Source organism: Megalobrama amblycephala, linkage group LG5 (genome assembly GCF_018812025.1).
Source record: "Megalobrama amblycephala isolate DHTTF-2021 linkage group LG5, ASM1881202v1, whole genome shotgun sequence".
Taxonomy (NCBI): Eukaryota; Metazoa; Chordata; class Actinopteri; order Cypriniformes; family Xenocyprididae; genus Megalobrama; species Megalobrama amblycephala.
Genome location: NC_063048.1, coordinates 12,589,152 through 12,606,366, shown reverse-complemented (window position 1 = coordinate 12,606,366; position 17,215 = coordinate 12,589,152). Strand labels below are relative to the sequence as shown.

The 17,215-nt window shown below is 37.2% G+C and overlaps 2 protein-coding genes across 5 annotated transcripts in view; one reads left to right on the top strand and one right to left on the bottom strand.

Moving 5' to 3' along the window:
* pnoca (prepronociceptin a) overlaps window positions 1–4,360 on the top strand; it is a 54,656-nt gene extending 50,296 nt beyond the window's left edge. For all 3 annotated transcript variants that reach the window (XM_048190746.1, XM_048190748.1, XM_048190747.1), the window contains one exon: window positions 2,318–4,360. In XM_048190746.1, coding sequence (XP_048046703.1) covers window positions 2,318–2,908 — 591 coding nt within the window. In that variant the 3' untranslated portion in view covers window positions 2,909–4,360. The remainder of the gene's footprint in view (window positions 1–2,317) is intronic.
* Window positions 4,361–4,529: 169 nt separating this feature from the next.
* Window positions 4,530–16,213, bottom strand: znf395a (zinc finger protein 395a). Of its 2 annotated transcripts, none has more exons than XM_048190743.1 (10): window positions 15,875–16,213; window positions 11,448–11,681; window positions 11,170–11,357; window positions 10,977–11,083; window positions 9,193–9,386; window positions 9,000–9,100; window positions 8,683–8,914; window positions 8,422–8,520; window positions 7,063–7,181; window positions 4,530–6,011 (listed from the first exon to the last, which is right to left on the bottom strand). In XM_048190743.1, the coding sequence occupies exons 2-10, from the start codon at window positions 11,589–11,591 to the stop codon at window positions 5,900–5,902; spliced, it is 1,296 nt and encodes a 431-aa protein (XP_048046700.1). In that variant the 5' UTR covers window positions 11,592–11,681; window positions 15,875–16,213; the 3' UTR covers window positions 4,530–5,899. The 2 variants fall into 2 exon arrangements, with proteins under 2 accessions (XP_048046700.1, XP_048046702.1); XM_048190745.1 differs by lacking the exon at window positions 15,875–16,213 and adding an exon at window positions 15,793–15,813.
* Between the last annotated feature and the right edge of the window lie 1,002 nt (window positions 16,214–17,215).

Below are 17,215 nucleotides of genomic sequence, written 5' to 3'. Positions count from 1 at the left end.
TGCCAACTTCGTACCCATTCTGACAGAAGTATGAGGGGAAAATGTCAAATCTGTATAAATTTTGAACCCTAGAAAATAATTAATTCGGCATATATTTTTATACCTATACTATAAATATTTTATTTACCATAGGCCTACTAAATGTAAACAGCAGTGTCTCTCTCATTGTTACAGAGTGTAATATAATTATATAGGCTAATACTATGATGTAATTGATGTAATACTACTAATGTAATTGATGTAATACTACTAATATACTAATATAATACTACTAATATAATACTATTAATTGCAATAGTCTGGTGCAACTTCTCACATCCAACAAGGTGCATGGAATAAAAAAAATGTGTAATTTAGGAACAAAACCAGCAACACTCATAGATGCCATGGAGGGGTCAGAAATAAACAAAAACTGAAGCTATATATATCAACTTTATTTTGCCAAAAAATAAAAATCTCTCATTGTTATTAGTTTTTAACATTTAGTGGAAGTAGGCTGTTTTCCTTTACTTCATGCTAGCTTAAATAAAATTAAAATCTTGCACTGAACAACACTGTACAGAACAAATACAACCCTTGAATACATTTGTACACTCTTCTGTTTCTTGACATGGTAGCATCGGACGCGTTTCGGTGATTTAAAACGACGCTCGTGACTTAAAGTCGAGTGCTTTTACTGTAATTTAGGCAAGCGCTCATAATAGAAGCGACGCGGTTGAGAGCGCGGCTCATGGTTGCATAGCAACGACAGACGCCACGGGAGCGAAAGCGCATTGGAAAGAAGGAGAATGCCGGCGCGGCCGCGTATGTGACGCGTACTAGAGAATAATAATAATAATAATAATAATAATAATTTAGCGGGCCGGATTATGTTTTATTTTTGAGATCAGTTGTGGGCCGTAAATGGCCCGCGGGCCGGCAGTTTGAGACCACTGGACTAGACTATCACAGAACGCTGACACAATCAGCAACCAATGATGATTTTCATTCAATCCGAGCACAGATATTGACTCGTATTACTCGTATAATACTCGTACTCGGCAGAAGTGCTTTATCCGTACCGGATACTCGTTTCAGCCGAGTATCCAGCTCATCTCTAGTAATTTACCTCACTTGCCTAGTAACCATAGTAACGGGTGCGCGAGCTTTCGCGCTTACTGCTATGACGTGGAGCGTGAGGTGCACTCAACATTACGCTGCATGAATTTTTAATTAGCCTACACTAGTAACAGTTCATTTTGTTACGGTATGAACTTAATCCTAGGAAAAGTTAAAAAATAAAAAAAATAAAAATAAGACCTTTGTAACGAAATCCAAGACTTTGTATACCAAATTCAAGGCGGGTACCCTGTCTAAGCGAAGTCACGCGTTTTTAGGCCAAAACATTTTTTTGGCACATACAGCAAACATCTCCTCACTATCCGCTAGCTGCCTGTCCCCTGAACACACTGTAAAAAAACACGGTCTCTGTAGTCGCCACAAGCTCCGAAAACGGCAACAAAAAGAAACTGATGCAGCCTGGACCACGAATCATAATAAACATGCTCCAGCCAATAACCGACAAGCAGCGTCAATACGCAAGCTACTTACATTTTAAATGCGCGTTCATGACCGTTTCAAGAAGCACGGAGGGGAGGGGGAGGAGGAGGATCTAGCTAGCCTCTGTTTTGTTTGACAACACTTCGAACGTCAACAGGAAGTTACTCCACCCAGGATCGCTTAGAGAGCCTTTAATGTGTTGAAGCAAAGTCCCTTTTAAGGAAAGTCTGTTCACTCGGCGGCCATATTTGCAACTCCTCCGGGCAGCTATTTTTGGCATCCAAGATCAAGTCCTGTCTATTTGAATGGGGGAATCCTGAAATCTCAAAAACTGCTTGGTGAACTCACAATTAAATAACATATTTCAAATCAGCAACAAAATCTGACATGAACTGTCCCATAAATGTTGTTTCTCATGCTAAAATAGTGTTGAAAAATATTATTTTTCAGGCTAGATGAGCCAAAACGCATGTGCAGTCCTAAGCGTGAGTCTCAGGTTTCTATGGGAACCAGAGCTTCTAATGGCAACTGCAGTGACGCAATGACTTTATCAATCAGTGATTGGCTCTTTTACTTAGAAGGCGGGACTTATTCTGCCATATTGCGTGTTGCAGTTTCTCCCATTCAAAACTAATAGGAGTAAACCATCTTTCTATATCTATAGTCTTCGGCTGAAGATAACGTTACGAGACATTCATCATGTTTTTGAGTGTGTCTGTATTATTAAAGCATGTTATAATGTTGAAATATGTGTGTGTTTGTGTGTGTCTTTACTCAGGTGTGTCTGGTAGAGTGTCATGGTAAACTTTCACCAGGCAACTCCTGGGAGATGTGTCGCAGGACCATTGTGGAGCAGAAACCAAAAGCCTCATTATCAGTTGGAGGTGCCATGCTGAAAAGAGCAGATGAGGAGGCAGACACCTCTCTCCCTGTGGACCAGGATGATGGGCAGTTTTCTGATACCCTCCAGAGGTTTGACCACATAACACGGGCTTTGGAAATGGATGATCAGGACCGAGATATGCAACTCAGTAAAAAATACAAGTTCCTGCAAGTACAGTCGGCACAGGAATCTGAGGAGGAGCGAGATGGAGACAGCGAGATGGAAGGCGACGAGGAAGAAGCTGCCATCCACCTAATCAAACGCTTTGGAGGGTTCCTCAAAAACAAGTATGGCTACAGGAAGTTCATTGATCCTGGCAGGCCTTTGCAAAAGAGATATGGGGGTTTCATAGGCGTCCGCAAATCCGCTCGCAAATGGAACAACCAGAAGCGATTTAGCGAGTTCCTCAAGCAGTATTTGGGCATGAGTACTCGAGCTAGCGAGTTCAATAGTATGTCTGCTGATGTCACCCAACCGAATGAGTAAGCTTTGATCTTTGAAGCGAATAAAACTACCCAGCAAACCATTTGTTATGCTCATTCGAAAGATATCATGCACCGTTCTCCTCAAACACAAAAAAGCTTTCATAGTGCCACAGGGTTAGATGTGCATTTACTCACTGAAACATCTAATCTGTGTCAAACAAAGCTAACAATCAGTGATATTAGCTTGAAGTTTGAAGAAAACTCTTCATATTTAATTTGAGACATCTATATATTGGTATTGTATATGAAGGCCCCTGTAGTTTAATTATACACTGTACAAAGACCATTTGAAAACTTTACCAGATTCAAATCCATCTCCTCTACAACACTGCCACCTATTGGTCAATGAGAATTCCCATAATGAAAACTCCATTGTCATTTAGACAGTAATTACTCGACACAAAGTAGAATGATTAAAGGAATAGTTCACCAAATATGAAAGAAATTGTCACGACTTACTTAACATTATATCGTTTTGAGCTCAAAACGCACCGTAAATCACCACTAAAGTCAAATGAAATCATGAGAAACAGTTTTTAACTGTTTAAACCTCATTTTTACTTTCAAATCTCGCATCAAATTTGCGACGCTGCAATTTGGTCATGTGACACGCACGAATTATGTTTGGGATTGGGAAGCGACAGATTACTTGGAGTATATAGCCACATTTTGTTATTTTTGGAGCTTAATGGGCTGTATAAATAGCCTAACAATCTGCTTTCGTTGTATGGAAAACATAACTATTTTACGAAGTAGTGTTTTTGTATGATTTCGTATGTGAATCATATGAAAATATGATTTTAATAAAAAAAGAAAGCCTAAACCATCCCAAACCCCACTCCTAAACATAACCATCACGAGTCAAATGTGATTGTACCAATGAATTCAAACTAGCCACCAATTTGCCAAACCGTAAAATAGTTATCAATTGCAATGAGATTGTATTGGAAGAAGAGCAGCTTGAACAGTCTGCTTAACATCTCCTTTTTGGGTTTAATGAAGAAAGAATATAAAATGGGGTCAGAACGATATGAGCACAAGTAATTGATGATAGATTTTTCATTGTTTTGGTGAACTATCCCTCTAAGGGGATTAAGGAAAGCTAATCTGTGTTTGCGGTCTCCCCCCAAAAATAAATAAAGCCAGATTTCACATAAATCATTCCAGCAAAGACTCATCACTGTAATATGCCTATACAAACATAACAAATTCTGTCATGCACAGAGTTTGCTTCCTCATCAAAGAGTGGAAAACCAAAAGCTTTAATTTTATTTTTTTTATTTTTTTTGAAGCTGTCAAAGTTTATTTGTATTTGTGCATACGAAATGATGTATTTATGCAAACATTACCGAGTCATGCTTTTCCCTTTATTCCAATACTAAAAATCACGATGTTCACTAAATGATCTGTACATAGTAACACTGAACTGTCAATAAAATAGTTTACTATTTTCTGTGGCTTGTCATGCAGCAAATGATTGTGTCCTGAAGTATTTTGTTCATCATTGATTTGAATCTCAGTCTAAAACAATGTAATATTTTCCACCTGTTCATATTATTGCATACTGAAAGCACCCCACCTTTTTATTCTCAAAAGGACAAATATTAAAATGCAACACTTGCTGTAGGTCATACTTGTTTGCACAAAAGTTTATTTAAAAAAGGCATGAAGCAACATAAGTTTCATGAAAGGAAATTCTACTTGTATCTTGAACAGATCTCAGATAGTTTAATGACTTTTCATAAAAGGTAATACTTTGGAAGTACTTTACAAAAATATACAAAAAGATTGTTCTCCATGAGGTTCATTGAATGTCTCTCAGGCTAGGATGTCCTTTCACTGCGACACTGAAATGCATAAAGACTTACGGAGATCTTCAGGATAAGGTACATTCAGTTTTAATGATGTCAAAGCATCAAGCTTTGCAAAAATAATTAGAGTTGAGCTACACATGAAAACGAAAAAGATGACACGTTGAAGTCTTATTCGAAATAAGAAAATATTTGGACCCAGTATTAAGAATATGAACCAATCAAACAGTTGGTTACAATTTTCTCATAAATGGTCAACAGATACTTTTCACATTATTTTGCAGAGATGTATACGATGTATTATCTTGCTGAGATTTTCTTTGGCAAGAACACAGACCAAACAAACAAACAGCAAGTGAGCGGACTGGGGCGAGAAGCACAAAAGTAAATGAATAAATTGTATCGGATCATGCATGTTTACACAAATACTTCCTTAATATTGACATGACAGAAAAGTGAATCATCTTATTCCACAGAAGTATAACCTGTGACATATACACAGATAATGACATGACGTAGGCTTTAACACACATCACAGATATCAAAATTGTAATACAAAATCCTGTTTTCTTCCTTTTTCCTTTTCAAAACTTTGTTTTACAAAACTTTGCCCTGGAAATTGAAGGAAAAAAAAAAAAAACTGCTTATCAGCAGGTAAACATGGCATACATTAACACGTTATATGATGCTGAAACATTTATTCTGGTTTCTTTTGTTAATCTACAATAAACCATAAGCTGCCAATTTTGCCCCTGAAAGCAATGAGCCGCAGTAAAGACCTCTCTCCCGTCTCATTTCAGCTATTAAGTCGGAATGATAGGTAAACTTTCCATCCGTATGTTTAAACCACATTGAACAATATACATATACATTAAGTATATGGCTGTTTACTGCATGTAAAAGGAAGGTCACACTTCATCAGTTCTTGATATGATAAGATGCAGGAAGACTGCAGGAGTTGTGGGGCAGAGGCTGTCCTTTTTGCTTTTTAATTTTTCCAGCACCGACATAGTTCCTTAGCACGTTTAATAAAAAACAAAACACGTAATCGTGATAAAAAGTAGAAAAAGTTTTAAGTCACAAAGGTGCTCTTTTGGTTTCCTCCAACCATAGTTCCAGATAAGTTCCACTCTTGTGGGACTCAAGGTTAGTGTTCTGTTTCCATCAATCTCAAGAAGGATTCAGTCGAGGAATCGCTGACAGGCCTTTTTCCAGCGGCAGGCGGTGCACCACTGGTCTCGGTGTTCAATGCCGTACACCTTCCTGCATTTCTTGGCATCGCCCCGAATCCTCCTGTTAGCAGAAAATAAATTCACAGTTCAATTTGATGTCTAAATGCAACAAAACAAATTAAATGTTATTCAGGTGAACTATGTAATTTATACTACTGTTTAAGTAGTAGTTGGGGTCAGTAAGGTTTTTCTCTTTAAAGAAATTAATTCAGGGTTTTTTTTCAGCAAGGATGCATTAAATTGTCAAAAAGTGACAGTATTCCAAATAAATGCTATTCTTTCAAACTTTCTAGTCAAAGAATCCTGAAAAAAGTATCACAGTATCACAAAAGTATTAAGCAGCACAACTGCTTTCAACATTGATAATAAAAAGAAATGATTCTTGTGCAGCAAATTTGCATATTAAAATGATTTCTGAAGGATCACGTGACACTGAAAGACAGGACTAATGATGCTGAAAATTCAGCTTTGACATAACAGGAAAAAATGACTTTAAAATATATTACAACAGAAAAATAATCATATTTCCCAATATCACTGTTTTTACAGTATTTTTGATCACATAAATGCAGCTTTGTTGAACACAAGAGATTTTCAAAAACATTAAAAAAAAATATTACCGACCCCAAACTTTTGTGTGATTATTAAATATTTGGCTGAAAAATAATAAACAGATTTATTCCATCCGGATTTAAATGTAGTGTACAAAAAGTTTTATATTAAAATACTAAGATGTTATTGGTTACTATAATTTTCCCCTGCCCACCTAACCTTGGTTACGTCAACAGAAAATTCATTACAAATGGAGAAATTATATATATATATATATATATATATATATATATATATATATATGTGTGTGTGTGTGTGTGTGTGTGTGTGTGTGTATCTTATTCACATATAACTTTATTTTTAATTTTACTATCATTTAAGCTTCTTCTGTCACCAAAACAAATTCCTTGTGTGTGAAAACATACTTGGCAATAAAGCTCTTTCTAAGGCTAATCAGTTTCTGATTACAATCTCAGCATATTTTTTGATCAAACATAACTTTTATAAATGAAGATTGACTAAAAGATACTGACTAATTATTGAAAACAATCCAATCTCACCTGGAAGTGCAATGGTTTCTTGGAGGTGAAACACTGGCAGGATGTGGCCTGAAGGTGGCGTTATTATTCTGGAGCCACTGTTCACCAACACTAACTGAACGACGGCGGAATGGTGAGCCCTGGGGGACGAGCAGAGAGAGAGAGACCACCATTAGTCACAGAATGACGCACTGCAGGTAATATTACAGCTGCAAACACTACTCTGCGGTACAAACAATGCATCAGTGCAGTAAAACAATAAGAATGACTAATTTCAAAGAAATAATGTTGTTAAAGATTTTGCCTTTTATAAAAATATGCAGATCATAGTATTTTTACATGATCTTCAACCAACTGGCAAACATGCATTTAGACAAAGAGAACACAGTGTCCTCAACTCCACTAGATGGCACTGCAATACCATCAGCATCTCTTGTGGGCGGAACAAAGGACACAAAAACAACATGGGCATGTCACTCCTATTTCCAGTACTAAAACACATAATGTTTGAGACCATGTGGTTCTTTGTATATTCTGAAAGATTCAGAGAAAACATTGCATAACCAATCCATTACCTATAAATATTCACAGCGAAAAGTCCTCTTTAAATACATCTGTGCTTTCTTCAGCTTGTAAATGATTAGTTAAAAAGGACCTATTATGCTTTTTTCAAATTTTCAACACTTATTTAGTGTGTAATTTTGCTGTTTGAGCATGAAAAAGGTCTGCAATGTTACGAAGCACTCCAAAAGGAGTTATTCTCTATATCAGTGCACACCGTTTCTGAACTCCCTGAAACACCTCCTTTGTAGTCTTGAGTTTTCTTCCAGGAACGTACATGTCATGACATTCCTCATTTATTCAAAAAATTCCTCGTTCATTTAAATCATTCCTGCTCAAGGCATGCACAAAAATAGGGGCAAGGCCTGGCTGAGTTGCATTAGTAGTGTTGAAACTCACGGTTTACAGTAAGCGGCATGACATTTCCGAAATACGCTCAAAGCGGTTGACTAATCACAACACACTGATCAAGCCAACCAATCAGAGCACATTGCACTTTACAGAAGGAGGGGCTTCAAAGAGACTAGAAACTAAACAGGGGTGTGTTTCCCAAAGAGAACTATGGTCGCAAGTTCCGTCGTTACCAATAGATTTCAACGTGACTTACGACCATAGTTGGCTAACGATGCTTTCGGGAAACGCAACCCAGAGCGTTACTGAAAGACTGGGAAGAGAGGTGCTGCAACAATGTAACATATATAAAAAACAATGTGTTTTATGAACATTCAACCATGAAAACCTATTCAAGTAGACCCCAAAAACTAAACCAAGACTTTGTAAAAGGCATAATATGGCCTCTTTTATAAAGAAAACGCTCACCTGTTTGCTCTGGTGAACTGTGAGAGATGGAGTCCAATGACAGGACACAGGAACAGACACTGGTTTACACTGAGTCACAACCTGAACGGGTGGAGGAGCCTAAAGAATCAACGTCAACATATTAAACAGTCGTCCATGTTTGTTCATTTAGGACAACATGCAAACAGTGACATGTGACACCAATCAGATCTTTGATGGCACTAAAAGCCCTCAAGGGAAACATGGTGTTTAATTACGTCACAACAATGTAAAGCATCTGACCTGGTAAGAGTGCTCAGAATGGACCTGCCAGAAGCTGCCCGGGGCAGACTGGCTGAGCGGGCTGGGCTGGAGCATCTCCGGGGTGGAGGGAGAAGGGGGCGTGTGCCGGCTGGGACTGGATGGGGAAGCGCAGGAGGGACGGTGGCCACCAGGGGGAGCATTCTGCTCCAGGTCCTGATAGACTTCAGTGTAGTAGAAGTCTTCTTCCCTTTGGGAGTGCTCATCACTTTGTCTGCAGAAATCATAACACAGTGCGTTTACGATCTAAAAGTCCCAGATTGCTGTTTTTCAATATGTATGGCGATTGTGATGCTTACCCAAGATGAGAATTTCGGATGTGACGTTTGATGCCTACTACTGTGGTCAGTATTTTTCCACAATTTGGCCACAAGCACCGATATGCAATTTTTACCGAGTTCTACAGGGTGAAAAACACAAGATGAATAATCTACATACTCCATAAAAACCTAACACCTCATTTATTATATATAAATATTGTTTACAACGTACCTTGCGTTTTCTTGGCGTTGGCTCATTAAACAACATTTGGTCCAGTTCCATGTCCAGGCCTTCATCAACGAGAGGGGCGCTCTTGTCCATCTCTGCGATGGGTGGGGATGGGGCGGGGCTTCCATTTCCATGGTCGCAGCTCCAATATCCAGCATCAGACACTTCGCCACCAGCATTTTCCATTCCACACAAAGCTAACACAAACAGAATACAGGTGAATGAGAAAATATGCTTCATCATAAAACGTAAATGTTTGGTTCTACGGGGTTCTCGCACCTTTTCCAAAGTTAAATTCAAGCACTTTTCAAGCATTTTCAAGGTGCATTTTCAAACTTTTCCAGCACCTTACAACTGTGGTAAATTACATGTATGTAAACATGTAATTTACCCCAGTATACGTATACATATATGTACTACATCATCACATTAAATCAGATGTTTAAAAAAAAAAAAAAAAAAACTTGATAGCATTTGTTATAGTTTTCTACAGAAGGATGACAAATTAAAGTAAAACACGTTTCATGGTTCAAAATGTCTGTAAGTAGACTTGGCATCCTATATAACCTGGATGAGTCGACATAAAACACTACATTAAAATTCAGCCATTTTCCAGTACATGTTGGAAAAATGATAAGTATTATATAAATATTAATATTACATAATGTAATGCATAATATAATAGAATGTATTATACAAAATAATGTACATATACACTACTGTTCAAATGTTTGGGGTCAGTACTATTTTTTAAAAAGAAATTAATACTTTTATTGAGCAAGGATGCATTAAATTGATCAAAATGTTAGAAAAGATGTTTATTTCCAATAAATGCTGTTCTTTTGAACTGTCTATTCATCAAATAATCCTGTAAAAAAAAAATAAAACATGACAAGATCTCAGAGTTAAACGGTGTCAGAAAAAAAAAAAAATATCTTAATTATGTCAGATAACAGTTAAGCAAAACATGGTCAGGTCAAAGTGTCCAAATAATAAATTTTGGTAGTCCACTGTATGAAGAATTTTTGTGTATAATATGTCACAGTTTACTTTAATTTGCTATCCTCACTTACATAAATGAACTATAGTGTCCTGCATATATAATATATATATATATATATATATATATATATATATATATTATATTATATATATATATATTATATTATATTATATGTGAAGCAAAAGCCTCTTAAGTGATATCTGAAATTTACTTCTAAAATGAGCATTTTTATTAAGCTTGTATGTTTTGGTTCAGTAATTTCAGTTTAATGGCAATTAATAGGTCCTTTTCATTGCCATTAAGGTCAAATAACAACATAACATAAATATGAACATAAATATACGAGCTTGATAAAAAAAAAAAAAAAGCTCATTTTAGAAGTAAATTTCAGATGGCACTTCAGTCTTCATATATATATATATATATATATATATATATATATATATATATATATATATATATATATATATATATATATATATATATATATATATATATATATATATATATTATATTATATTATATTATATATATATGACATGAAGACTCAGTTTAGGTAGTAGGGTCTTATTTAATCCTTCAGGAGTGATTAAAAATTATGATGATATGCAATCCTGTACTAGTGTACGTGTTCCAGTAAGACTAGTGAGACTAGTGAAAACAGTATGTGCGGTTGTTAAGAATTTCTTCTTGGTGACTAATGCCTATCTCAGCAAGCGCTGAGTAATCTCAACTGGTTTATGCCAGATTTGTTGCTTTTATGAATGTATAAGGTTCAACTAACCTGGAGTTGCGCTCCCTGGAGCTGTGTGTTGGATGACTGGACTGCACGAAAGACTTGTAAGCACCATTGCAGCCATAATCTCATCCATGTCCACTGTCTCTGGACTCCTGCAGTGTTGAAGTAGAGTTATAAGGGAGTGTTTCTCACTCAAAAAGTCAGCATTCATCATTTTGACATCTACAACAAGCCATACCTTCTTGGCACATCAATGGACGAGGAGACCGAGGAGGTAGAACTGGACGCGGGGCACGTCCACACATCTTCCAGCTTGCGATGAACGTGCTGGTTGAGCTGGGGCAGGAAGATAGAAACCTCATTGTCCACGTGGTTATGCTGTTCGACCACACCTCCACATTCTTGTCCTCCGCAGTGCACGTACACCTGAAACGTATCAGGAAAAACACCATTGTGCGTTGAGAATACCTGTCATATTTTGATTTACTCTGCAACAACAAAGACATTCGCGCTTACCTTCTGTCCAGGGTAAAGCTTGCTTCTGTGAAGCCCACTTTCCGGGCATCCATGGGGCCCTGTTTCTGTCAGGCCATCCGCTGAGGATCCACACACCAGGGTTCCCAGTGGGGAACGCTTCCCAAGCCTGGTCTTCGGTACCATTTTCCGTTCTTAGCACCTTGTATCTTCTCGACTGCTTTGAAGAACTCCTGATGGAGATTCAGCAGCGCTATTCGAACGACGAACAGGAAGCTGATAAGAGCAAACAAACAAATGATTAATGTAGTTCGGGTCACATTTTATTGCCAAAAAGAGAGCCTGATGTTTTGGAGATAGCAATTTTATGTAGATCTCATTTTAGTGTGTATATATCAGGATTAGGCCAAAAAAGTTATCTCAGTTTAGACACCCTGCTCTCTAGATATCAGTATCATTGAAACTGGAAAAACCCATAACGGTCGACCACTAGTTCTAACCAAACAGAATAAAATATTTAGGACATAAAATCATAACATGATTCAATGATCTAAATGTGTATAACTAGATATATTAACCTTGCCATTTACAAATTTAGGAAATAAACAAAAAGACAAGTCACTGGTGTATGTACAAACTATTAACATTAGACTCAGCTATGCTGTCACCTGTTGAAACTGATCAGTGAAATCAGCATGAGTCACCAACAATCCTTTTGTGAAACATCCCGTAACTAAGTGTCAAACTATTAAGACGTCACAGGACGAATGATGCAAAATCTGAAGTTTACGTGCAACTGTGCAGATTCTGCAGAATGACTGTGAGTCATTGTGTCAGCACAGAGTAAACCATGCAAAAACTACTTTAACTAATGCAAGACATTAAAACTGTAACCTCACAATGTTCACCCAAGATTCTGGGGCACAGAGGAATTGGTAATTACTAGATGAGGATTATTACCAGCTGCAGCGAGGTATTAAGTTTCCTCCATTCCAGTAAAAGGTGATTCAGAGTAATTGCAACTGATTGAACCAAAAATTTCCCATGGTTGCCAAATACCACATATTTGGCAGCATGGCAGTGTACTGCTTACATTACTCTTACAGAGAATAATAGATGTAATAGATGTAAATCATATACATATATATATCTCAAATACATGTTCTTTTGAACTTTATATTTATCAGATAATCAGAGAAAATAAGTGTCAGGTTCCAGAAAAACAACTGTCTTCAACAGTAATAAGAATTGTTTCTTTGGCACCAAATCAACATTTGATTTCTAAAAGCAAATTATTTGTATTATGTATAATTGATTGATACTATATATACTAAATTACATACAAACTATATTATACTTCCTAAATATATTAATTTATCTGCAGTAGCAAATTATTAACAACAGAGTGGAAAATATTGTGCAAACCATTAAAACCACATGATATTACTGTATGACCTCTTTTAGTTTGCATTGTGTTTTGACCTCTACTTGACATGTCAGTGTTGCACAGTATGCAGCGGTTAGATAGTATGTACAGTATACAATAACAGATGATTAAAAAATTTTACTGCTTGTTTTTTGAGTCTAATAGGAACTTATTTATACTTACAATTTTGAAAACAACATGAACTGGAGGTTGAGGCAAGTGCTTTTTATTTACATCCAACAAAATTGGTTTGCCTTTCTAAAATCTGTTATAAATCACATTCTAATTGTAACTAGGTGAATATAAAAGTTGGAGAACATTTGTATGACGTAATGGTTTTGGTAGATGAATGTTTGGTACATTCAGAACTAGTGATGGCAAGACCGATCTTTCTTGCAAATAACTGGTTCAAAGAACGATTCGGATATTCTATTACATTGTATCGTAATTATGTCATCGCGTGTTCCCAACACGTGGTATATTTCATGTTTACCATACATTCCAAAGATGCCATATAGGCGTCTACATGTTTATTACATACCTAGGTGCTTACTGTGATGTATTCGAGTTAATTTTGTTGCAGCCATGATTCAACTTCTAAAAACAAAGTTATTTAAAACTAACTTTGCTTTGAATCAGTTTTTTTTTTTACACGTTTTAATAAAATATTTAATATTGTGGTGGTCAAAAAAATGACAATTTTTGTATTTCAATTAAATTAATGTAGTATATTTTAGTTTGATAATGCTTTTTATTTAATATTTTGTATTTTTAGGGGGTTTATGGTAATAAATTATATTTATAGAACAGACCTGTTTTAGACCTGAAAATGATATTTCCAACTTAAAGCTGCAGTCCGCAACTTTTTTTGTGTTAAAAATTTACAAAAATGATATAATGAGAATATGCAGCATGAATCCATTTTCCAAACCGTGTTTTTGTCTTATCCTGAATCATTATGGTACACTTATAATAAGTGTTTATATTCTGACTATTTCAGACCGGACTGGTAGGTTATAGACGTTTAAGTTTATTATTATGAAAAATGCATTTTTAATGTTTATATGAAATACATATTTTCTAAAACAAGTTTTACTCTAAAATGGTGGAGAAAACAAATAAACAACAACAACAACAACAACAAAAAAGAACAGCCACAAATCTAAACAATTTTTGTTCCAAATTTGAGTTTGATCTCTCAAAAAATGAGCTTTAAGTAAAATAATCGGGGCGCAGTACCAAACGTTACCACTAGATGAAATTCACTTCCCATTCGTTTCCAATGCGAATGCGGTCAGTTATGACTGAGAGGAGCCTACAAGAAGTGTGACTACTTTTCCAGGACCATTTAACCTTTTTGAATAGAGTGCCTCAGGGATGACGCATTTTTGTAGGCAAAACGCCTCTCGGGCATCCTGGGCATCATGCAGCTCCTATCTCTTTGAATGGGGAAACATCAAATTCTCCAAAACTGTTCGCCAACCTTACGATTAAATTTCATATTTGAAATCACCAATGAAATTTAACAAAAACCAGCTCATAAATTTAGTTTCTAAACGCTCGAATCATGACCCCAAAAAAAAAACTATTTTTCAGGCTGGATCAAGCTAATGCGCATGCGCAGACCTAAATGCGCGTCTCTTCGGAGGCGCGCATCTGAAACCGGTGATTCTAACGGCCGCTGAAGTGACGCGATGACTTTACCAGTCGGCGATTGGCTCTTGTTTAGAAGGCGGGACTTATTCCGCCATATTGCGCGTTATACTTTCTCCCATTCAAAACAATACGAGTGACACGTCTTGTTTGCTATGGTGTGCTGTAGTCCGTTTATAGCCTACTGTTAGCCTTTTAACAGTTATATCTGACGACTTTATTTAGGCTTCAAAATCTATAAATGTTGTGTTCACTTGAAAAGATTATCTTGATAGACAAAATGTGTAAGTGTCATAACCCTTTGTTAAACACGGAGCTTATTTTCTGCGATTTTCCAAAAGTCTATGGGAAAAATGCATAGGCTTTCAACCGAGGGAACCCGGCGCCGCTAACTTCCGGGTTAGCCTACAAAAACGCGTCATCCCTGGGGTAACTTACTCTATTAAGTCCATGATTTTTGTGTGTGTGTGTGTGTGTGTGTGTGTGTGTGTGTGTGTGTGTGTGTGTTCACACAGCAAGTTCTAAAATCTTTCTTTACCAACTTTCGTACCATTCAGATGAAGTAAAAAAAAAAAAAATCCTAAAAAAATAAATAATAAAAAAAATAAAAAAAAAAGCGTAATGTTTTTCTTTCAAAAATGACAAAACAACAGCACCAGAGGGTTTAACCAGCTCGGTCTCGTATTAACCGTCACATAATCAAGTCATGAACGTTTCATTTATTTCTGCTGTTCGGCCATTTAAATAACTCGCATCGGACACGACATTCAGTCCGATTCATTACCGTTCAGGCCAGTTTTGAGAACCGGCGCAGCCAATTGATTGAAGAGATCCGACTCAAAAGAACCGTTTATTCCAGAATCGAACAGCTTATTCAGAACATCAATAACAGCGCGCGAGTCGTCGCGCACATGCTCGCAGCCGTGAATCAGAAGCGACGCGACATGAACGCGCAGCACGAGCAGATTATCAGTAACTGTTACTCATTCAAAGCGTTAAAATGCAGTTTTTGCTGAACTGTACTGTTCAGCATGTAGCAGCTGGACACTTAATCTCTTCCGATGCGAAAAAGTTCGTTTTTTGCAGATTATAAACCGGAATTACTGAACTGTTTTTTTAATTGTGCCCGGAAAATGTTTTATATCGAATGCAAAAGTTCACAGTTGTGTAAGCTAGATATTGAATCCGTACAGAACTAAATCAATCTTCCTGCTGAAAGGAAGCACATCATCGCACAAACAAGCCATAAGTATCAAACATGATCATCCATGAGCTTTTCGCATTAATTCACTGAAACAATCTACTAACCTTAATAGCACCAAACAACGCAGATAAGACACAAATACATTTAAACAGAGAGAAAAACTTTCAATGAACGCTGCGCACGTACCTTTGCCAAATTTCAACACACCCCCTTTCCACAAGGCTCGCTCTGACCGGCTGTAACTTGAAAATGTCCTTTTTCATAGCCCAGAACGGCTGGTGTTCAGGTATTCAAAACCCCGGCCTGGATCTAGAACAGTAACTGTAACGGTTTCTGTTTGATAAAGCACCAAGACCGCAGGAACACTACTATTAAAGCAGTATATCCACATCTACAGTGTTCGCTTTACATGCCGAAGATGAGGAAGATGCTTCTGTTTGATTTAGTTTTAATCCGTATCGCTTCCGTCTTCACCGCGGCGAGCCGATCCAGCGGAATCCAGTGCCGGATTTTCACCTAAGCGCCTTCTAGCGGGCTTCTGCTTTTGTAGTAAACAACCTGACCATGTGGTGGGGATGTCGACGCTCATTGGCTAAGCAGCGCTTTCCAAGACACACGCCCTACAATTCCAACTTGTTTACGCAGAAGTTGAGGAAGGGTCGAGAAACACAATGGACACACATAGGACACTGTATTTCATGCACTCCTACAGCACTTTTATTAAATCTCTGTGGCTTTGCAGCTTTGCATTACTCCTGGAAAATACATTTGAACAGCAATGCGGAGAAACAACGTGCAAAATGGATGCATTGTTGTTCACTGTGCAAATAATGATTTCCAGCACATTTTATATAAGCTTATGCTTTTTTTAAATTGCATAACACAGTGTGCATTAAAATTGACACTATCATAAGCGTGTCTGCATATGTCTCTGCATATGTGTACATCGTGTCCCTTATGATGCACTGTTTGAATTTCCCTTATTAACCCGTCTAATGCCGTTTGGTCATCTTTGACTTGTGTACAGTAAAGAATTTAAATATATGCTCTATAAAACACAATACTGATTCAAATTTTCCTCTAACAATACGCTTTGGAAGCAGAAAAACATTCGTCTTATGGTTGGTCTTGTACCCTAAGCGAGTCAATGCATTTTAATGGTTTACAATGAGAATAAGGTGTTAATCTGTATGTTTAACTAACAGCAGGCGCGTTGTATTTAAATCAACAACAGAAGAAAAAACATCTTAAGTTCAGTAGCTGTTTTCTTTTCTTTTTTTAGTTTAGTTGCTGTATTCTGAAGGGGGAGGGTGTGAAAGGGTTACATAATACGAGCTTTCCCAGTCCGGTGTCATCAGCGCCGCACGCCATTGGTCGATCGCCGTGACTCACCTCCCCACGCGCTGCGCTCGTGAACCAGTTGAGGCCAATAAACGCGTACGTGATTGAACGCACATCCTTGTGCCAGAACAGAGAGAACGCTCATTCTGCACGTCGGCCACAGCTCCGCGTGCGTTTCCCAAACAC

Bases quoted from the DNA above. Each gene is read 5' to 3' on its own strand.
- znf395a (XM_048190743.1), bottom strand. From the start codon at position 11,591: ATGGTACCGAAGACCAGGCTTGGGAAGCGTTCCCCACTGGGAACCCTG. The intron at 9,387-10,976 runs GTTAGTTGAACC...TGTTTGTGTTAG, and splicing joins TCCAGGGAGCGCAACTCCAG to CTTTGTGTGGAATGGAAAAT. The intron at 8,915-8,999 runs GTAAGCATCACA...TGATTTCTGCAG, and splicing joins ATCCGAAATTCTCATCTTGG to ACAAAGTGATGAGCACTCCC.